At 42.7% G+C, this 23,232-nt stretch overlaps 2 protein-coding genes across 3 annotated transcripts in view; one reads left to right on the forward strand and one right to left on the reverse strand.

Moving 5' to 3' along the window:
* The window catches only part of NPTN (neuroplastin), a 32,571-nt gene extending 30,352 nt beyond the window's left edge, over positions 1-2,219 (forward strand). For both annotated transcript variants that reach the window (XM_030497140.1, XM_030497139.1), the window contains exon 7: positions 654-2,219. In XM_030497140.1, coding sequence (XP_030353000.1) covers positions 654-714 — 61 coding nt within the window. In that variant the 3' untranslated portion in view covers positions 715-2,219. The remainder of the gene's footprint in view (positions 1-653) is intronic.
* On the reverse strand, positions 1,991-21,899 carry REC114 (REC114 meiotic recombination protein). Its single transcript, XM_030497138.1, has 6 exons — positions 21,675-21,899; positions 21,136-21,225; positions 10,704-10,787; positions 7,079-7,288; positions 5,203-5,271; positions 1,991-2,507 (listed from the first exon to the last, which is right to left on the reverse strand). Exons 1-6 carry the CDS (start codon positions 21,876-21,878, stop codon positions 2,346-2,348), a joined length of 819 nt encoding a protein of 272 aa, XP_030352998.1. The 5' UTR covers positions 21,879-21,899; the 3' UTR covers positions 1,991-2,345.
* Between the last annotated feature and the right edge of the window lie 1,333 nt (positions 21,900-23,232).

Below are 23,232 nucleotides of genomic sequence, written 5' to 3' on the forward strand. Positions count from 1 at the left end.
TGTGATGTTATTACTGCTCATAGAATCCCAGGCTGGTTTGGGTTGGAGGAGACCTTAAAGCTCATCCAGTTCCAACCCTCTGCCACGGGCAGGGACACCTTCCACTAGAGCAGGTTGCTCCAAGCCCCTGTGTCCAGCCTGGCCTTGAACACTGCCAGGGATGGGGCAGCCACAGCTTCTCTGGGCACCCTGTGCCAGCGCCTCAGCACCCTCACAGGGAAGAGCTTCTGCCTCAGAGCTCATCTCAATCTCCCCTCTGGCAGGTTAAAGCCATTCCCCTTGTCCTGTCCCTACAGGCCCTTGTCCAAAGCCCCTCTCCAGGTTTCCTGGAGCCCCTTCAGGCACTGGAGCTGCTCTGTGGTCTCCCCAGAGCCTTCTCTTCTCCAGGCTGAACCAGCCCAGCTCTCTCAGCCTGTCATAGACCCCTTGGGTTGCTGTTAGTGTTGCAGTAAAGAAAAAGGAGAACTATTGGCAGTGCCCTTGTGAGGTGAATTGCACTGGGCGAGAAGGTGGCAAGATACAAAGCCTGAACATTCTGTTGTCTTTAGCCACTTAAGAGGAAAGGTGAAATGCTGTTTGACTTAAGTACAAAGACATTTTTTCTTATGCTTCTGCTTGATTTTGATGCGTTTTTTTTGTTGTTATTTCTCCAGGAAAACCAATTCTACAAACAATCATAAAGATAAAAACTTACGCCAGAGAAACACAAATTAAAAATGCTTATCATGTAAGTATGACCTGCGGGCACCTCTGCAATGGGCAGGCTAAACCCTCCTCTTTCTGTAGTGCTTGGGGTGCGTAACAGAACCTCCTCCCTGCATTAAAACACTGCGGGCTGCTCGGCGAACGGCGCTGGCCCTTTGCGCCCCGCTGTCCAAAGATACCCCAAATCACACAGGTAGTTTAAGAACCCACAAGGCGTCAGGCTCTACATCATCCCTACTATTGCTCCTTAAACAAACCCCAACCCCTTCCTCACTCAGTGTTAAAATCCAGAAGCGATCCAGTCGGGAAGCCTCTATTTGACCTTCATTGAGCGCTCTGTTTGCACGCTGTTTGAACCGTTCCCACCGCTGCCGGGCATTGACTAGCACCTTTTCTCATTTCTTTTTTAGAGCTTTAAGTTTCTGAGAGACTGATGGCAATATGACCTGCTAAATTTAAGGGTTGGAACTCTTGGTTCTAGAACTCCAGTTCTGTCTGATTTTATTTTCATTTATTTTTCTCCTTTTCAAGTGAGCAACGATATGACTGTCTAAAGCATGCCTTATTTAGCCTCTCTGCAAGGATCACCTAGCCAGATACATTTTAATAATGCTTCAGTGTAGAAGGTGTAAACTATTTTGGGCTTTGATGTGCTGTGAATGTTGCTTTTCTTCTTTTTCTTTTTGCCCTCTTTTCCTTTCTTTTCCCTCCTGGATCTATTTAACCGGTAGAGGTAGTTCGGCGGGTCCCGCATGCGCTATTTTTTACTTCCTGTAGCTGTTCAAACGGGCTCTGAACCGCACCGCTGCCATCTAGTGAGACTTTTTGTAAAGTACAGCAAAACTGAAAAGATATATACAGTATATATTTATATTTTGGGGGAGGAGGGGGTAAAACCAAAATCCAGTAATCGTGTTTCATTTTTAAGCTGCTGATATTTCATTCCTTACTGTATGTCTGAAAGATGAGAGAATTCTAGTGTGCTGGTACTCGGAGAAGTAATATAAATTGAAATTATCTTAAGGGCTTAATCTATAGAGAGAGACTCGGGTGTCCTATGATCAGACTTCCAGAGGCAAAAGGGTCGGACGTGGTGGTGGAATGCAGTGGAAAACAAAAACCTTCAGTTTATAAATATATATATATGATTGCTTTTTAAGTGATGATTTTTTTTTTTTGTTAACTCATGTAAATTCTCAACTCCTTTTGCACTGATGTGTTCAACATATTCTTGTACATTCAATTCAGGCAAACTTTTATAATTTTCTTCTTTTTTTTTTTTGGGTTTTGTTTAAATGATGAAATGTTACAGCATGGTGATATTCTATGCAACTAGTTATACTCTTCAGTTTGACACTGTAATTTCTCATGATTTAAAGATTGTAGAAATAGACCTAACAGGGTTCTCATGATGTGCGTAACTGTAGATGCATGAACTTGTGTTCTGTGTATTTGTTGAAGTGCAATGATGTATAAAAAGTGGATTCACCTGTTTTTAAAAATAAAACACTGACCAAAAAAAAAAACACCCCCAAAAACCCTGTGTGAGACTTATTCAAACATTTAATCCCACGTAACCTGTGGATCCCTGTGCCGGGAATCCCAGGGCCTGTATCCCAGCCGCCACAAGCTGGTACTTCTCAACCTTCTGTAAGCTTTTGCAGTTCCTTCTCCACGGCTTGCACGAAAGCTGGGAAATGCTGATCCAGGAGGCAGAAGCGGATGAAGGGCCCCAGCTCCTGGGTGCCCCACGCCGGGTGCCAGGGTGCAGGGGGCAGCTCAAGCTTCTTGTTCAGCACAGACTGGGGAAGTAAAAACCAAAGGGTTGTACTAATCCAGGACAGAAAAGGTGTAGTAACTTTTATGTAGGTAAAGGTAAGTTAAAGGTAGGTAGTTAAGTTAAATATAGGTAAAGGTAAGTGCAGCTACATCAAGGTTTTCCTTTGGTATTTAATAAAGATGCATCTGCCACGTTATTTATGCTGTTTGGATCCTTTCAATCAGGTCAGATTTCTCCATGTAATTTTTTTCTCCACAGGATTTTTTCTCTGTGTTGTTCCCTGGGCTTCCTCACAAAGATCCACTCTGTGTAAGAGAAAAGGATCTGGTACAAAGCACATGTGCTGCCACTTGAATTGTGTGTGGGTAACCAAGTGTGCAGTGCAAAGCTCTTTGTTTAGCAAGAATCCCAGACTGGTTTGGGTTGGAAGGGACCTTAAAGCTGACCTAGTTACCAACCCCCCACCACGGGCAGGGACACCTTCCACTGGAGGAGGTTGCTCCAAGCCCCTGTGTCCAACCTGGCTTTGTGGCTTTCAGAAGTAGATCGGGGGCTTTTAAGAATTAAACCATCATTTTCATGCTGATTTAACCACCTCCTCCTGTTTTTCCCTTGGTCATGGGCAAAGTATGTCCCCACTCAGCCTCTGGCTTTCTCTACCCATCTGCACTGAAGCCAGTAAGTTATGGATGCTTTTTGGACACTTGGGAGAGCAGAAGCAAAGACAATCATGCACGTGTTGCTTTCACCATGAGGTAAGTGTGATGTGCAGAGGGAGTTAGTGATCAAGGTGAATAGTTCTGGTATCAGGGGAAATGCCTAATGCTGGTTAGTCTATGCCTGGCTTTTAATAACTTCACATGCTGAGTTTGGCTTCTTTTTTTGATGTGCTGAGCCAAACTTCTGGTGCTTGAACCCAAAATAGCACAAGACAACTGGGGTATGGACCAGGCCCACTGGTGACTGGAGCACAACGGGGAGGAAAACAAAACCCTGTAGCAAAAATATTACCTCACTGCTGGTTCCCATAACAGGATTGTTCTTCTGGTGGAGAAAAAGATCTTTAAAGATTGTTGAGATATGTTTTTAAAGAAAAGAGAATGCTTAAAGCCAGTGCTTCTGCCAGCTTCCTGAAGTGGTGGGAATGGAGATCTTGAACTCCAGCACATCCCAGAGCATCAGCTGAAAGGGTGTTTGTTGTGAAGAAGTTCAGCCCTAGGCAAAGCTTGTGTGGGTCAGGGCTTGAAGCACAGTTGTGTTAAGCGGACTTAAGAAGTAGAGGGACAAGTAAAGGAGGATGTAGTAAAGCTACTACACCGAAGAGTCATCTTGTGCTGGGGAATACAGTGAGAGATGGATGAATGTGTGTAGTAAATACAGGCCTCGGGCAGGCGGCTTTCTCTGAAGCGGGTATCGTGTCTTGTCTTACACAGGGACCACAGAAAAGCAGTTTTTATAAGCTTGAGTTGTTTGTAATGTTGGTGATGGTTTACAAGCCCTGGTATTGCCTCGTCAAGCAGAGACTGGTCATGAAAAATACAGCTGCTAAAGGCCAACTGCCTTGTTTGATCCCTCTGGCCTGGTGCTGCACTCTTGCTGCATTGTACAAGGACAGCACCAAAGCTGTTGGGAATCGAACAGCAGGGCATGTAATACAGCGCTCACTGCTGAGAGCAGAGCACAGCAAGCTGCCTTCTGAAAATAGAGGTGTTTATAAAAGGCTTTTTTTTGGGGGTTTAAGAGATGACAGATTTGTAATAAGAGCCCAGGAATTGTCCCTTATACTACTGATGGGAAGAAATGTTGAGCTGATCGTGCTGTGAATGTGGAAGAGGGGTAAAAAAGACCCATTGAAGCAACTGCACAAAAACAGGTTAAAAAGAGTTGAGTTTTCTCAGCCCTCTAATTCTATGCTGTCCCAAATTGACAGAAAACAAACAACAGTTAACTTTCACTTATTCTTGAATACAGTATAACCCTGGATTTGTCCCTGAGGCTGTCAATGGCATTGGGGTATCTGGGAGCAAAGAAGGCTCTGGGAAGCCGTAGATCAGCTTCCAGTGCCTAAAGGGGATACAGGAAACCTGGAGACGGACTTTGGACAAGGGCCTGTAGGGACAGGACAAGGGGAATGGCTTTAACCTGCCAGAGGGGAGACTGAGATGAGCTCTGAGGCAGAAGCTCTTCCCTGTGAGGGTGCTGAGGCGCTGGCACAGACTTTTCCCAGAGAAGCTGTGGCTGCCCCATCCCTGGCAGTGTTCAAGGCCAGGTTGGACACAGGGGCTTGGAGCAACCTGCTCTGGTGGAAGGTGTCCCTGCCTGTGGCAGGGGGTTGGGACTGGGTGAGCTTTAAGGCTTCTTCCAACCCAAACCAGGCTGGGATTCTATGACTGATGTTTTCAGATTTAAGCTATGACGTAATTTCTGCAGTCAAGAGAGTGACAAAGCCACTTACTTGGATGTGACATCTTGGGTGTTTGCTCTCAGTGTGTGGTTTGTTCTTAGGCAAATGGCATAATTACACCATGAAATACTTGGGTTTGCAGCTTATTTCAGATCATTACAGGATATCCTGTGGGTTTTGTTGGTATAGATGATGGCATCCTGATGTTCAGTGAAAGCTGATGTTGACAGAACATGAGATAACTCGAGCTCTTTCCATGCCCAAGAGATTCAGTTACAGGATGTAAATGTTAGATGTGTTATTTTTGCTTTACCTGGGCGAGCTGTGGTACAGATCTTCTTTCTCCAAGGCTTGCACAGGAATCTGGTAGAGGCTCATCTGGCTAGAAAATATCAAATGCAAATAAGGGCTTGTTACCAAGCAGAGTGTGGGTATGTGCAAGAAGGGAAGTAGTTCCATTTTTAGAGATAACAGGAAGAGAATGTGCTCAGCTACCTTCTGCAGTAAAAGGCATCTTGTTCTGGAACCTGAATGCACATCTGCTCAAGTCTTTTAAAAATGAAAGACGTGAAGTAATGGGCCTGCAGTTAACCTGTCATGTCTAAGCTAAGATCAATTTGAAACTACTTTCTGGAAGTCAGTTTCAAGCAGCTGTGTAGGCACACACACCGGGAGTGTGCTTTCTTCCTTCCCATGGGCCATGTCACTGAAAAGATGCTTGAAGCTGTCAGTTTTATTTTCTGAGTGAAGTTTTTCAGTCTAACCTGTGGAGCAAGAGTGTTAGTCATCCCAACAGCATGACTGCTGGGGTTCTGCTACAAAATACTTTCTTTACCTTCCATTCTTTGCTTTAGCTTATCAGGAAATGAGCAAAGCCCAAAATATAGGTAATCTGCTTAAAGAACAAACAGTATATCATCACTATCAGCTGTTGAAGGCCTCCCTTGTGCATTCCTGGAAATGGTGGGAGCCAAATTGACACTTTCTCTACTAAATATGATTTTACTGCCTGGTAGAGTAGGACCTTCCTAGATTATACAATGAAAATGATGTAGCTGAAAGCTTTGACATTGCTTTTTCCAGGCTCAGTCTCAGTCCTGATATTTTTATCCTGTACCCAAGAGCTTTCCTGGCTAAGTTAGTGCAGGGATGTTTTTAGAGCTGGTAAATGTGATCCTCTGGATACCCAAGAGAGCACATACTTAAGAGTTAGTCACCCTCAGGAACACTCTCTGGCTTTTGCCGTTCTCATTTACCTTAAGTCTTTGTCTGGGAAAACAGAAACATTCAGTTTCTACCCCAAAATTGCTTTTAAATGTGTCAGGTTAAGCTCAAATTGCTCCAATTGCATATTTACAATAACGAACACTGCAAAACAGGAGTAGGCAAACACCAAGAGGAGAACACAGTTCATGGTTACTTAGTGGCTCTGATCCTGTACCCTGTATAATGTATCTGACAGTCTCAGGTTCCCAGTAGCCTTTGCTGGAATCTACACTCATGGAATTGTAGATGTGGGGGTTTTGGTAACTATTCAGCTCTCCTCTGCTGCTCCCTATTTATTAACCTCAGCAGAAACCATCTTGGTCTTCCACCAAACCTGAGGGGGAATTGGTAATTCCCTGTATTGGTATTCCCAAATAACTACTACTTGGCTGTAGCGCTTGCTGCTGTTTCTTGTAACAGCTGCTAACTTCCTCTGTTTGCCTGAGCCCTGCATAACTTGTTCTCTTCATTTCCCTAACGAAATGTAAGTTCAAACCCCAGAGCAAAGGTTTTACCTCACCTATAAATCTCATCCCATCTGCTTCCTGATATTCTGCCTGTGATCATATGAACTGTGTATATTGATTTTGGGTTTTGGTGACCTCTTGGAGGCCAAAATGAGATAATTTATAATGCTCTGAGATAACTTATAATAAGCTTGAAGAGCTCCAACCGCTTTTGAGCATTGTTACTTCTTTGGGGTAGGCTAAGCAAATGGGAATATGGTGACCGGATTCAGCAGCTCACCTCCTGAATAACTCTCCAATTAGGTTTCCCTGCAGGATATTTGGGTTTCCCAACTCATATTTCATAGAGATGGTCTCATAGTCGCAAAAAAACTTTGCTCAGGAGTCAGATTTGTCACAGATCTAACACTAATAGTTGATTATTTTTCTGTCTATATGTTCTTGGTTGGTTACTACCTGTAGTAGTGATGCATTTAGTTCACTGTTCCTCACTTGGCTGTCACCGTAGGCCAGCTGACTGAGGCTGGGATAGAGCTGCTGGCTTTGCTCCTCGCTTCCTTGCACTGGCACGTACTCTGTGAGTTTCTGAACACAACTCCAGCAGTTTTCCAGCATCTCTTCCTTTGAATCACCACCAAACTGAACACGAAACATGCGGCCTTCATTCTGAAACCAAAGAGAAATTAAATGAACTGTGAATCCCCTCAAAATGATTTCATTTCATTAAATTCCTATTTGGTAAAGTTAGAAAGAAGGTGATACATGTTTTGATCTCTGCACCAACTTTAAAGCACAGAAACAAGTTTTCCCTGCTCTGTCTTCATTATTCCCACCAGCTAAACCAGACTATGATTCCCAGTTTGAAAATCAATTAAAACCAACCCAAACTGGTGTGTAAGGCCATTTGCCAACTCACTGAAGGTCTAGCCAAGGGAGAAAACCTTGCCACGACAAGAGTTTTTACATATCTAGCAAGGAAATGAAGTTCTTCCTGTTGCTGCAGGTAGTGTCCTATAAGGATATGCCAACTCTGAGCAGTTATTTGTGACAACAAATGAAATGACATTAAGTGGAAGCTAACCTTGGAATCTAAACTAAAAGGTCTGGGAATAGTGTGTTCCAGTTTGGATTTATGTTACTGTCTGTGCCAAAGCCTTACCAGCCTCCCTGGGCTGCCTGTGCGTAGCCAAACAGACAAATTCAGTTTAGCACTCCACCTGAATGCTGCTGTTCCTTGAAGAGATGCTAACACAGTGGACTGGGAGCACAAGACACTCAAGTGCATTACTTCAAATAGTGAAATAATACTGGAAAATAAAACTAAGAGGTAGCTCTGACACCCCCACCCCCGTTATAGCTTGTGATGCTGTACCATAAATTTTAGGTACATGAGGTTCAGGAAATGGCACTGAAAATGGAGAACTGAAGAGTCTGTCACGCATGATAAGCCTGTCCTATGCACATTGAACTGATTGAAGACAGATTCATATTGAATTCTTGTTTCTAAGGAGTGAGTTAATGGGACTTTTGGTTTGATTTTTGAGACTTCAAATGTAAAACACAGGTAAAGTACTAGAAAAGAAGCAAGTTTTCCTTGGACTGACCTAGCTTATGCAAGTCTTCATCCTTCTGAGGTGTAAACATGAAAACATTTTTATAATGCCTACACACGCTGCTAGATGACACGAATACAAGCGTATCTTTCATGTTACAGACTTCGTCTCACAGGTAAGCCAGCTCTTGATGACAGCTTTTATGTTTCCATGCATGTCATTTTAAGATGCTTGTATTGCATAAAATGATTTTGGGGCACTGTAAGCATAAAAGCTTGTCTCAGTGCCTTTCAAAGCAAAAAAGGTCAAACTAACTGGAACTGGAGCACTCATTTTACCAGTGCGTGGTTACATTACCCCTGTGTGTGGGTATGCCAAGAGGTGAATTCTCATAGAAATGACAGGGAACTTGCATCTTTATTTGAATTCCTTCTGGAGAGTTTCAGAGAACACTCGTTTCAGTTACCCCTGCAAATCCCCAAATTGCTTTTCAGTCTGAGGTGTTTGTGTTGCCCTCTGCTTTTCCACAAAGACTATTAAATACTTAAGATTGCAGTTCATAAACACCAGTAGACTTTGTAAATTAAACATTTTTCCTTTCTGGAAAGAGAGGGAATGTTCAAATTCAGCTAAGATGATGTCAAGTTTTAGCATAAACAGAGTACTGGGCAGTAACACCTGAACCATACAAGGGCTGAAGTATTAAAGAACCTAGAGATCACTTAGGTGAGGTAAGAGGTCACTAGAGATGGAGCTATACAAAGGGCAGTGGCAGCCACACAAGGCAAGTATAAGACATAAACTGCATCTCTGTTTGGCTTTGGAATTACACAGTCATGTGCTCCACTGTTAACTTCCACTAGTACAGCTGTTCTGCAACACTAATCTTCTCTACAGATCTTGTTCCTTCAAGTGTACCAACACTAAGCTTCTCCAAAGAGAGTTTAGAAACTCCTTCTGCTAGCTAAGAGTCACGTGTGCCCTATTAAAACCACATTTCTTAAGTAACGAGTAAGCTTCATTACCAGTGCAGTAGTAATGACTTACAAAAAGCAAGGGGTACAAGATAAATCAGGAGTGAGAGACTCATATTTAGTTGCCCATGCTCCTTATTTGCCCTGTGCACTCAGATATAGGAACTGGTTTTTGGAAACCTTGTGTTCCTCTGCTTCAATCTGCTTTGATTCTTCCCTTACTTAGGTCTAGAGGGATAGGATGTAACCCCTTACATGGTGTGGCTGCTTCCTGAAACATATTGTTGAAGATCAGCACAGAAGTTATATGCACAGAAGTCATTTAACAAATCACTTCAGCTACAAATTAGGATACAAAGCAGAGGAACTGTATGATAGGGCCAGTGCAGTGCCACTAAATCCAGTTTGTTGTGTGAATTTATGGTAAGTAAACATTGGGATGCACAAAAATAAGACTCTTGATATCCCTCCTTTTTTGCACTGTCCCTCAGAGCTTTGTTTCAGCCTCACACTGATTGTGCTGTTCATTTCTTTTTATTTCTTGGGAGATGCAGCAGAATCCCTTAATGCTGTGCTGGGGAATTGGTTCTTGTCACTGGAGAGGCAACTGAGCAGAACTAAGGACTGCAGCTGCTCAATAGTCAACTTCAGTGATACTCCACCTTCTATAAGCATCTGACAAAAATCAGAGGGCAAAGGTGGTTTGGGCTCAGGCAAGCACAACCCATGGATTTAAAATGGTTTCAGGTATTTATGCAGTTCCTACAGGCACCATTAGATGAGGCTTATTCTGAAATGAGTCCTTCCTTACATTTAAACAATGTTTGTTATGCCTCACATCTGCTTTTTTCTTGCAATTCTCAAGGCATTCCCCCCTCTGCAAACTGTATTGTTTGGTTCGTAACATCCTCTACAGAAATCTCTGTATATCTTTTTGAAAAAGAAATCAGGTAAAAGATCCAAATACAACTCAAAGGAATTTTTAGTTTTCAGCTATTCTGGGTATTGCTGTTCTCTGCCATTACAATAACCCAGCCTGTGCTTGAGCTCCTGTTAGGGGAATGCCAGAACATCTCTGATAATCGAGCTGGTTTTATGCCCTAATAGCTCTGAAATGGGGCAAAGAGTTAAATTCAGTCTTAGCAACCACTGAACAAGGGGCTCAACATCTTGTTCCAGAATTCCTGTTTCTGGCTTAGAGATGAATTCTCTTGTCAGGAAGAGAGAATTAAGCTGGAGGCAGCTGTCTCTGCTGAAACAACAAAGCCTCTTAGAAACTACCATGGAAGAAAGGAGAACTCTTCTCATTTGAAATTGCTGTGGCTGCCCCATCCGTGGCAGTGTTCAAGGCCAGGTTGGACACAGGGGCTTGGAGCAACCTGCTCTAGTGGAAGGTGTCCCTGCCTGTGGCAGGGGGTTGGAACTGGATCATAGAATAGTTAAGGTCCTTTCCAACCCTAAGATCATCTAGTTCCAACCTGATCTTAAGGTCCTTTCCAACCCAAATCATTCTGTGATTCTATGATTAGAAATGTTAAACCCAATTGTGCTTACCTTGGTTTGTGCATGAAGGAGCAGGCAGTCTGCTTTCCTGACTATCTTTAGCCACTTGTGGGAATCGATCAGTGAGAAACCTTCCTGCAATAAAGCAGAACACAAGCTGCTCACAGAGCAAACATGCACCACTCTGAAGTCCACACTTGTTATGTGATGGAATTTAACCCCTAAAGAAGATGAGTCACCTGCATCCGTGCAACTTCTGTATCTGTCAAACAATTACCAGTATGTCATTTTTAAACAAACGAGGGATCAAATCTGAATCTGTAGCTCCAGTTCCAACGTTAAGTCAATTATGTTCTAATTTCCATATATTTACATTTAAATTTGTGCATGTGATGGAAGTCTCCATGAAATGCACAATAAAACAGCCACAACAGAGCTTGAAATCCTTCCTCATTCCCTGAAATTGCCCGAGAGGGAAGCAGAGGGCAGGCAAACCTGGAGAATGGGCCCGCAGTCGGTTTAGCTGCGGCCCAGAGAGGCATTTCCTCCAGATGGCATTCAGGTAAACAAGAAGCAGCTTTGATCACTTGATGAAGATGTCTTTATACTCCAGTTGCAGTAACTGTCAGTCTCTCCCAACAAGATAGACTGCTCAGTGCTCTGTGAAAATACCTTGGGAAGCTGAAAACATCAGATAAAAATGGCAAGGCAATGGACGGTGTCTCCTAAGGTACCTTCCACAGACTGCCACGTGGTCATTAGTTAACAAAGGTGGGGAGGGGGACAAAACCCAAATTTAAGGGCAGGGAGGAAATCACCTATTTGTTTGATCTGAACTTCTAATACCTTCAATGACCATGGCTTACTGCATAGGCTGCTTTCCTACATGTCCTGAGGGTCAAGAACCAGAAGCCATGTCCACCCTGGACCGCCTGCAGTGTATTTTTGCAAGTTACTATTCATCTACCACAGGTCCAGGCAGGGAAACCATCTGCCTTTCTATTTTGGTACAAGAATTCACTTCAGGCACTGCTGGCACTGGCTTTATAGTCTCATGCAGCAATTGTGTGTAGATTTATAATTGAAATTCTACAGGGAATGTCTAGAAAGCATTGACGTTTTGCTAGAGAAACAAAACGGATCACAGACATGAGGCTGTTCAGACACCAGCTACAACAGACTCCAGAGTGGTAAGGCAGCACGTTCTGAGGTTCATAGGTCAATGAATTCAGAGCAACAAGAAAGAAGAACACAACAAAACTGTCCCTTGTTGCCTGGCGTGAAACTGAGAGGATCGCTGCCAGCATCCAGGAGCTTAGTGTGGGGTAGATCCTGGCAAGTGCATGGCAATACATTGAGATTGCAGTCCATTTCTGCCTTTCTAGAGGTTATGAATTGGCTCTAAATCTGCTCTGCATGTATGCACTGGCAAAGGAAATAGTAGTATTCCTCCAGATTGCTGCTCCATCAGGCTGACAGAAATACAGAGAACACAGCAGCTGTGGCACTGTTCTTGGGCAGGCAGCATCCAGAGCTGCTTTACATTACGAGCTGCTTTGCTCAGCAGCATTGCCATGAGCAAAGACAGATGGCAGTGTAAGATTGATCAGGAATACAGACCAAAAGGCAGCCTAGAAGTGGGCAGGACCAGAAGACATCAGATGTTTCCAATTTGAAGAGAGAAATAGCAGGGCTTTTCTAAGTGTGATCCATCATTAATGTTCACGGATGTATATACTCATTCTCCAGGATCATACTTCCAAGAACGCTGTATTAAAGGAAAACAGTTTCCTACATCTCTGATAAAGATCTAAGTTTCTCAGAGGAAGGACCCTGAGAGGAATTAAGCTGAAGCAGGAAACAAAACAAGACCTTTCCCAAAGCTTTTGGAAGCAGGCAAGGTGCAATCCCACCATACATGAGGCAGGGAAGGCAATGCTGCTGCTCTAGCCTGCCAGCCAGCTAGTCCAGCATTAACTGGGAGATGCTTTTGTTCTGATTGTACGTTTCAGTATTCCAAGAGCTTCTGGGTGCTGAGGCCTGTGATTCTGCTGGAAGGTGCTGTGTGTTATTTATGAATATTTTTATTACTGTATCATCTAGAAACCCTGTGGTGCTGAATGACACAGGAACCCAGGAGCAGAGTCTCCGTTTCCTGCTAGATTGCAAGGCCTTTAGGCAAACCCTACCTTAAGTAAGAATTAATGTACATATTTAAGAAATGTTAGTTGTGTACCAGCTCAGCCCTGCTGCCTTCCATCAATCAGTTTGGATTCACTCATTCATGAGACTGATGTTTCCAAATGAAACTGAACTATGCATAAGCAATAGCTTAGGAAGAAATTTCTTTTTGCCTCAAATGTTATATACTCTGCCCTTAAATTACAACCAGTACTAAAAAAGACAAACCCCAGGTGCCACACACAGAGAGACACATTCACCAGTGTGGCTGCTATTTAATGAGCTCATGCAATGCAAATAGAATTTCGTTGTCAAGAGTTCCCAGTTCACAATGAATGTAATACATACAGTGAATAATCTCATGGATTAAGCAGTCACCTGGGTATCCCACAGACTGGGAATATGTATGTGCAAGAAATGATGAGTCCAGCATGAGATCAAAGGAATTTTATTGTATGTATTACTAAATATCCCAGTGCATAGCTGACAGAGGGGTCCTGTGCTAACTGAAGCAAGACTGCAGAAGAGAAAAGCTGAAGGCCTCAGGCAAGAGCCCGCTTGCACATTTCTGCTTCAGGCTTGGCAGCACCACGACACACAATTCCCCAAAAAACCAAAGTGATCCTCTACTTCCAAAGGCCATGCTCCGTTTCCAGAGAGGCACCTGTGACACCTCCTTAATCCATTCATTTCCCAAGGCAAGCTCCCAAAGCACAACTAGGGGGCAAAACTAGCTTGGTACCCCTCACAGTGTCTCTGCAGGGCGAAAGAAGGAATTTGAGGAAAGCACTTTGCTAGGGCAGGGTGGGATCCTCTGCTCTCTGAGCACCCACCTGCAACACTGCATGAAACAAGTAGGGATGGCTGAAACAAGCTGCTGCTTTCCCCAGATGGAGAGAGGCACTGTCCAGGTCCCACTGTCCTAGCTGGAGCTTTGCACCATGGGCCTGCTCACCACACTGAGGTACGGTGAGAAATGCTTTCAGAAACACTCTTCACTGTCTGGGTTTAAAGTGTGATTTGTTAAGTTACAAATATCAATGGTTTGGATCTCTAATAGTCTAGGTACTATTATTATTTAACATTTATACTGAATAACACCTTAGTTGTTCTTAAAAGTGACTAATTTGGCAGCAAAAGAACAGGATATATTATTTCCAGGTATCTACACAGTGTGGTTAATACGTCTGATAAACATCTGCAGTGGAACAGAAACACTGTAGTTGAGAAGACTGTCAAGAGACAATAAAAATAAGGAAGTGAGAGCAGACAGTATGAAAAAAGCTTGTAAATGATCTTCAAGTATTACATGGAACACTAAGGAGAAGGCAAAACTGAGGTGCTTTCAGAAAACTTAAGCAAAATTGGAAAGCATGGTTACAAGTAAGTGTTTTGATGGTGACCTCTTTGATAGGGATTTAGTTATTAGTAGGTTATTATCATAAGAGCAACTGTGCATGCTTGAAACTTGACGCATAGGTTATAATTCAAATTCTTCTATATATCTGAAAAATACTAATATTTACCTCATTGCCTTCCCCCACCAGAGAATGAGTTGTCACTTTACACTTTTAAAATGAAAAACTGCTTATTCTATAAAAAAAATTGAAAATTCTTCCTTTCATTAAGGATTGTAGAATAAAAATTTAATTCCAGCTTAAAGTTAGAAGTTAATTCCTGATATAAAATATATATTTCCTTAGATCAATATCATACTTAAACTCTAGGGTAAATACTTGTCATTAATGGCTGTCACTACTCTAGAAACTTGGGTTCAGAAGAACTGGGGCAAGAGAAAATTAAAGATCAAAACCCTTTAAAACTCTTTACTGCTGCCAAACACCAATGCACAGAATGCACAGAATCCCAGCCTGGTTTGGGTTAGAGGGGACCTTAAAGCTCATCCAGTTCCAACCCCCTGCCATGGGCAGGGACACCTTCCACTAGAGCAGGTTGCTCCAAGCCCCTGTGTCCAACCTGGCCTTGAACACTGCCAGGGATGGGGCAGCCACAGCTTCTCTGGGCACCCTGTGCCAGCGCCTCAGCACCCTCACAGGGAAGAACTTCCTTATATCTAGTCCAAATCTACAACAGGAATGCATCATTATATCAAACACAAATGGGGAAGCTAAGGCAGAAAGATACTCAGCTTGTCCAAAACAATCATGTCCACACCAAATATTGAAATAAAGAAACTAAGATTGAAATTTTTGAACTACAACTGTGGTAGTGAATAAATCAAACTAAGATTCCTTCTCCTCTTTCACAGAACCACCATAGGACCTTTAATAAAAACCCCCACCCTTTCTCTAGCTTTGCAGTGTACAACCACTGAGCAGCATTAACAACCTGCTCACTTCCCTGGTCTTCTGTCATATGTCCTCCTTTATCGCACAGGGACCTTCCTCTACCCGAGACACTGGTGTGAATATCAGCTCAGGAATTTGGTGTATGAAGTTTCAGGCACTGCAAAGAGAGCATTGAGAACATCACAACATCTGCTGCATGCCTGCCTAATTAATGAGTTGGAATCTACTGTATCCAGAGCACTGTTAGCTTATTAGAAGTCATGAGGGGACCAGGAGGCCATGAAGGACATTTAGTCTACACTTTAAAAGATCAGGTCACAAATCAATTACTCTGGATTAATTTGATCCTATTAAATAAGTCCTCTTCACAATTGCAATTTGCTTAATTTGCAGGGTATGAAGAATTCCAGCACCAGGATTAATGGCATCAAATAAACCACCAAAATAGAATTCTCATGATGTACTGATGCAAAGAAGGGAAAGGAAATAAGAGTTGTAGTAAACAGTACATGATGTATCTTGAGAGTATTGCCACAAATCTACAGAGACGCTGTGGAGATATTCCTGTAAAGTTCCATCAACAGTATGCAAGAATGAGATTTTTTCTACCAGAAAATAGGCAGTGTGTCAGGCAACACTGCAGCAAAAACAGGCCCTAAAAATCTGTTATAGAGTTTAATTCCAAATGAAGAACTTTGTTTAAAAAACACCCCAACAAACAAATCACAACACCCTCGCATTGGCATTACACATCAGGGATTTTTGTTCCACTTGCTCTCCTCTTCATTTCATGTGCTTGAGCACACAAGTAGATTGTATTTTTAAAGGAAAGCAGTCATTTCCTCATTAGGACGGTTTCACGTATGTCTCTGGTAGCATCATGAAAGAACATTCGAAGTGATCTTGAACACATTCCCATTCCCCAGAAGTTTGCCCATTATACTAAATAATGTGTTTTCTTTGAGAAGCTGGTGGAAACACTGACCGTGTCCACAGTTATTTGTTCTAGGAGCATGGAAGTACTTCAATGACCGCTCCTGGAGCATTCTCCAAACCTACAGCGCATCACCATGTACCACTGTACACAGCACAAGGTATTTTTACTAACCTATATGGTTTAGAAGTGCTGAGACTCAGTGCATACATTGTAGCATTCTTTTGGGCAAGAAAACAGTTACTCCAGCTTCCATTAGTATAAATACAGCTAGAAGGGAATCCACTAAGTGTTCTACTACTTTATTGCTCACAAAAATAATTCTGTAGTCTTCTGTATGTGCTAAAAAGAAAAATCAGTTCTTAGGATATGTGACTATTTCTATTTTATAATATATTTATAGGATCATAGAAGAGTCATAGTCTCACTTGACTCTAAAGAGCCACCATTCCTTAAGGGAAAGGTTCCTTAACATTCTTGCTTTAAGAAAATAAAAAGGACCAAGAATACATAAATACACCTATGACAGAAAATATTTTGATATCAAGTCAGGAACACTGGAGTATTTTTCCTAAAATGGATCATGTTAATCCAACCATCAGTGAAACAAAGTTTTCCATTTCCACACAACTCTTTCACCTCAGTTTTGTGCAAATGGAGTTGTGGTGAATGTTGTACATAAATGAAAGGCAGACACCAAAGAGGAAGATTCACTAAGTAACTAACTTGCACAAAAGCTATCTCCTTTTGTTATCACACTGGCAGGAGAGTATGTTACAAGAAATAGTTTATGTATTTTAGTATTTCATAAATCATCATTTGACATGAAAAAGGTTTGATGAAAGAACCACTAAACAATGCAATAGAAGATGCCTTTATCAAAACAAAAAGGTAGTTGTTGGACCCATGCTCACTAAGAGAGCAAACCTTGGGAGCTACACTAGCATGTTGCCTATGAAGCTGCTCAGCACCAAGTCCAGGCAAGCAAGTTCAGTTAACATCACTGCTCACTGCAGAAGAATGAACAAAGAAAAGTTCTAAGTGAAACACAAAACTGCTGAAGTCTGGAAGTTCACTATTTCAGTAGTTTTACAAAAATACAATAGAGTTATTCAGGTTGAGAAGGAAGTGGTGTCCCTGTGACACAGGTCTTGTGCCTCACTGTGTTCCTATGCAGAGGTACAAGGCACAAAGTTAATTGTTATCCAGTTCCCTCAAAACTAGGAGCCTGTAGTACATCAAAAGGTCTGAAAAGTGGGAATTGGGAGATAGATGAAAAGACTAGACATCAACAACTTAAAGGATGCAGTTACTACATAGCAAGAAACAGTTCTGAAGGAATTTCGATGGGAGGCAGCATGTACATGTTGGAAAACACTTTGGCAACAAATAGGAGTAGCCTGGGCCAGCAAGTAGAAATTAGGATACACAGTAAACCCACAAGCTGAATCATTCCAACAATTGCAGCATTCTGTCAAACTTGATACATTCCCTCTGGAGCAGAAACTTGTGCATTATCCTCTGTGACAAAATGTCCATTAGAACAGACCCCCAGTGAGAGGATTTGGTCTGTGACAGATTCCAAAGAACTGTATGTACTTAGTCGTGCAAAGCCTGTTTCAATATTGTGACAGGTTTCTGACAACTGACAGATGGAGGCTAGAGGGAGATAAAAACCAGTGGATTAACCATTTCTACAGTCTGATTATTCTTACAGCAATAACACAGACAGCTCAATATTGCAACTTTTCTGTTATACAGCATCTCAATGAGGAGTTTGTAACATTTCACCAGTGGCCTGCACAGTTCTAGCTGCTTTGAGTCAACTGGGAGCTGTTCTCAGCTGCTGGCCAACAGCATCATGGCTGGTGCTGGCTTTTCAGTGCAGTCCCTGGGCATAAGTCATGAAATGAGTGGTTTAGGGTTGCTCAGAGAATAACCACCAAAGGTATTAGCCAAGAGCAGTTTTAATATGATTTATAAAGGCATGACTTAATTCAATGGCGACATTCATGCTATTAGTTATTACATGGATGAAGTATGCAGAGGAAAATCAAGGTAAAATCAAACTAGAAACAATCGATACCAGAGACCAAGGGAGCAAAGGGTAAGGGAGACCCTCCATTGAGTCACAAGGTTCAGAGGTCTACCCTTGCTTTCTAAACTCCTGACTGAGCCTAGGTGCCGTGGATCTAGTCTTAGTCTCAGACTCGGTCAGAGGCTTACATCTGAAGGGTTACAGATGTACCAGTTCACCATGGAGGGAACTTTTACATGTTTTTCATTTAGCAGCAGTTTGAAGGTTTAAGGATCTTATAAAGTGAGTCAATAGAATATACTATAATTGCTGTAACAATCTATACACACATACAAACACATACATAAATACATACGAAAGTACCTGTTAATAATTTAGTGTGGGGGACTTCAGCCCAGGGAAGGAGTGTTCCAAGGCCGTCAAGGGATAACCAATCGTCCCCTTCTCACTTCCCACCTTAGCCAGGGAACAGGAGTCCCTGATACAATCAGTGCCTCTTTCCTTAGCCATGCAAGAGTGCCCAGTATGGTCAAGGAAAGCTTCTCCACCAAACTCATTACGCAAAGGCCAAGGCCTGATGGGAATTCCTGAGATTGTAGAGCAGCCCAGAGGATGGGGAGATGCACCACCACAATCATCTTTCTGTTTGATGATACTGGCTGCTTTACCAAAGAGATTCCACAGACCGTTCTTCAAAGATACCTGTAGATTGGGATTATCCCAGGAAGAAGAATTTGATCACTGTGTATCAGAGTTGAGTAGTGTTGGGAAAAGGGGCACATTTCTGGAAAGGTATATGCTGAAGGAACAAGCTAAGCAGATGTGCTGGACCAAATCCCTTGGAAACAGGAAACTTGACACAGTTCTGAAGATGCCTGCCCAGGTTCAGAACTAGCAGAGTGGGTATTTGCTAGGTTTTTCAGTGAGTCAGGGATGCTTAAGAGGAACAGTGGGAGGACTGGAACTGCTCCAATCTCTGAGAAATACACAGACATGGGGCATACTGCACCAGTGCATTTCACACCAGTTTAGTTTTGTATGCATGGAACACACCTACAGCATGCTCCCAATTACCTGGACTCGAAGAAGCGCAACCAAAGGAGTTGACAGGTTTTAAAATGCTTATGACACCAGTTTTGTGTAACTTGATCATACACTCAGTGAAGGGTTGTTGGTGTTGGCCTTAAGGTTAGTACAGAAGCATTGTTAAAATAAATGTTTAAAAAAAACCAACAAAGAAAACAAACAGCTTGCTTTCTGTTTGTTTTCTTTTAAACTCAGTATTCTATTTCAGTCACGTTTACCAAGTACATCTGTTCCACCTCTGTTCTGCGTTATTCTTAGCCTGTGATGGTTACTGCAATGTATGAGTGTCTCTTAGAAGCTGAAACAGACCTGATAGATCTCAGAAATTCCTCATCCGGCACTTCAAGCAAGGCAGCTGCCAGAAAGATTCACTAGCCACGAAACCTAAGAGCTGCAAGAAGTGCTTTCCTTAGCCAAGTCTTTATAAAGGTTTTCTTGTACTTCCTGCACTCATCCCTTATGACAGTATGCTTTTATCTGCCCATTGTCACTTGCCAGATTCAGCCTTTGCCAGGCGCAGTCTTTGAAGGGCTAAAGCTTTCGTTGCTACCTTGTTTGCTCTTTAGTTATTAAAACTTACTTTCAGTTAGCTTGTATGTGGTTATTTCAAGGACATGTAATGTAAGGCTACTAGTTACTAAACAGTTACAGCTGTGTGATGGGGATAATGCACCTCTCCTGGACCAGCTCCAGGAGAGGTGCATTCTGCACCAATTGGTTCCAAGCAGTATTTAGTAAGAAATGGCAGCAAGTCTCATTTCAGTTGCATTTCTGAAAATCCATAACTTTCTGGATTTTCAGTTACTCCCTCAACAGAACTGCTAAAATACTTCCCAGCTTCCATTTTTACCTCGTCCAAGAACATTCCGACTTGTCCTCACTAAATATCTGAGCCAAATACCATGCCCTGTATGACGGGCACCCAGACTGACAGCTCTCCATTGGCTCATTTGTTATCTATTCAACATTCTTAACAGAGTCACAGGCCAAAACCAATCAAGTGTATCCTTGGTTCTCCCTCTATACTTACAAGATATTTTTGTAAGTTTGAGACCTTTTAAAAGGCACAGTAAAAATTAATTTATAAGCTTATACATATTTAAAGCTACAACATACTTTCTTATACATTCTGTATTAAAAAACAAGTCTTTGTTATCTTAACAGTGCCTTCCACCAGTTTGGACCAGCTTTCTAATATATTTATCAGCCAATTCCTACTTGTTATCATCACTGAGTATTGGTGATACACACTGAACACACTTGATTCCACTTTCCAGCACAGGCTTTCTCTGTCATGAAGATCAAACCAACTCCTTCTAGATGGAATGTTTCTTTTAAGCACTTCGGTGTCATTGTGAAACCTTTACAGTTTATCCATGATTAAGTAAGTACAGAAAAATCAGCTGACACAACTCTGGAGTTGTTATTTTGTCTTCATGGATGCCAGTTGTATGTTAGATCATATTGCCCAACACAGAAAAAAAACCATACCCTTCGATAAACTAAGTTATCAAACCAAAAATACTAAACCAAACCCATTGGCAAGAAATTATCTGGATTGTATAGCAAATCTTACAGGAAATTTTAGTTATCCTTTTAATCTGTTTCTTAACAGTGTATTTTCTGTGTTGTCTTAGGCAGAATCATGAAAAAACCATGTATCTTTCAACATCAGCAGCACTTAGTATTAGATCTTAATGTAGATTTTTTAGAGCCCCAGAAGAAACCCTGTTCCTCAGTATGAAACAATGCATTTGATATTATTCTGATAAGCACAGAGAGAAAGCAGCTAAGCAGCCCAGGAGAATTACCATAAGCAAAATGAAACCGGCACTTTCCTTTCAGCAGGAGAGAACATGAGGCTGAGAAGGGAAATTAAGGTAATGCTGATGCTACCACGAAAGGAGAAACGTTTTTTATACATGAGAAACTTACCAGTACTGTTCGCCCTTGGGAAACAAAGAAATGGCCAGAAACAACCACGGTAAGGATAAGATGGCCTGATTCTTCATTTGATTCAAAAACCTTTGAAAAGAGAGACAAAACAAAACTCTAGCCTGGTAAGCACAGAATCTCCTTTTTCCATTCCTAGTGCAAAATGAAAGGTTTCAAAGGTTATAATTTACCTCTCACCAATGCACCTTGTGCCACAGATTGGAGGCACATTTAAGATTTTTTTTACTAACTCCATATACAGATTTAACTATTTTAAACAACTACTTGAGCTCTTCCAACTTGATCTATAGTTTTTAATACCACAGATCACTGCTGAAGAATAAAAACTAGTGAAACACTGTCATATCATTGATGTGTTCACATGAATAATTCATGAAGTATCTCCGCTGCCTGCATTAGCTCTGGACTCGCAAAACTATACCTCACTTATTACTGCTCGTCACACAGCGGCCTGCTAGACCCCACTGAGTCAGTCGCTGCCACACCGAGCAGCCAGCCTCCCCCGCGCCACCTCTCACCTTCCAAGAGGAGGCGTTCTGCCCTTCAGCGTCGCGGTCCGTCGGGGGCAGGAAGCGTCCGTAGCGCTTCAAGGGCCACGTTGTGGCGCTGCCGAGGAAGGAGGTGTCACTCGGCGCAGAGCCCTGCCCCAGCTCGGAGCCGCGGCCGCCGCCCGCCACCGCCATCCCCGCCCTGAGCGGAGGAGGCTCTACAGCGGCCAGCATGACGCTGGCCGCTAGCAAAGTGAGTTTGAGCGGGAAGCAGGAACCAATGGGAGAGAAGAGAGAGCGCGGGGGGGGGGACGGGACTTATTCACCAATCAGCGGGCGGCAGAGAAACAAGAGCCAATGAGGTAGCGCGCTCGGACTCACGCTGATCCTTCTCTCAGCGGTCGGCGAGTGGGAGCTGAGGTAATGTCGCTCCGCTCTCTTCAGCGGTGCTCCGTAGTGTGCTGGACGGTGCTGTCTCGTCCTGTCCCTCTCCTTTTGAGGGTATTACTTTTCCAAGGGGAGCGTGGCTACTGTGTCCGCCTTCTCCCAGCAGCCTCCGGGTGTACCGGTATGGCGGGGCTGAGGAAGAGAGAAGCGCGGCGTGTGCGGCACGCGCGGACGCCATTTTGTGTAGCGTGAGGCACCGCGGTGAGGAGCCGCCTGCGGAAGCCAGTCCTGATGTCAGTGTGCATCGTTCCTCAGCTGAAACATGTTTAAGTCCCTGTAGAAAAGCTGTCCTGAACTCAAAATTGCCTTTTCACTTCTTCAAGGTTGGTCTTGATGATCTTAAAGGTTTTTTCTAACCTAGTTGGTTCTATGATTCTTGGTGCAAGGTGCTGTTCTTACTTCACAGAACTTTCAGTAATGCTTTTGTGGTACCTGCAGTGGGATCTGTCAAAAAGGAACATTCTTTTCAATGTGTATTGTATGTTGTTAGCCCAGGTTTGTGCAGCTGGATTAATAAATCACAGCTGTGCTTCTCTTCCATCCTAGTTTGCTTCTTTTCTGCTATTAGGTTGTTCCTAGAATTAGTTGTACTACACTTCTCTAGAAAAAAAAGGATAGTGAAATGACTCATGGTAAGACTGTATTTATGTATTCCATTTATAGTACATATCTTGGCCCATTAACAATAAAAAAACCTGTGCATTAGCCAGTCAAGGTCATTGAGGGGGCATGGGAGAGCCAGTTCCCATTCAGGAGGAGGTGCATGGGAGTCGACTGACCTGGAGAGATTCAAGGATGCGAGGCACCACTAGCTGCCTCTAAACCATCTGCATGCTTGAGGATGTATACTGGTAGCTCTGATCCTGGTTCTGAGCATTGCCTACTGCCAGCAGCTCATACCTGGGCACAGTGAAGCTTGGCTAAGTATTCATGCTTCATAAATGAAGCAGAACAAAGAAGTTTGTGCTGTTTTTTAACTTTCTGTTACCTTTATGGTGTCTGTTTACAATTCTGGCTTGGCTGATAACAAAAATATTAAAATGGAATGAATAACTACTGTCTCATCTGAAATAAAACCTTCAACTACAAGGTTAACCTGTTACTTGAACTGCGATGGTTTCCTCTGTTAGAAAATATTAGA

Source organism: Strigops habroptila, chromosome 9 (genome assembly GCF_004027225.2).
Source record: "Strigops habroptila isolate Jane chromosome 9, bStrHab1.2.pri, whole genome shotgun sequence".
NCBI classification, from domain to species: domain Eukaryota; kingdom Metazoa; phylum Chordata; class Aves; order Psittaciformes; family Psittacidae; genus Strigops; species Strigops habroptila.

Bases quoted from the DNA above. Each gene is read 5' to 3' on its own strand.
- REC114 (XM_030497138.1), bottom strand. From the start codon at position 21,878: ATGCTGGCCGCTGTAGAGCCTCCTCCGCTCAGGGCGGGGATGGCGGTG. The intron at 5,272-7,078 runs GTAGTAACCAAC...GATATTTTCTAG, and splicing joins TAAATGCATCACTACTACAG to CCAGATGAGCCTCTACCAGA. The intron at 2,508-5,202 runs GTAAAGCAAAAA...TTACTTCCCCAG, and splicing joins CTGTACCACAGCTCGCCCAG to TCTGTGCTGAACAAGAAGCT.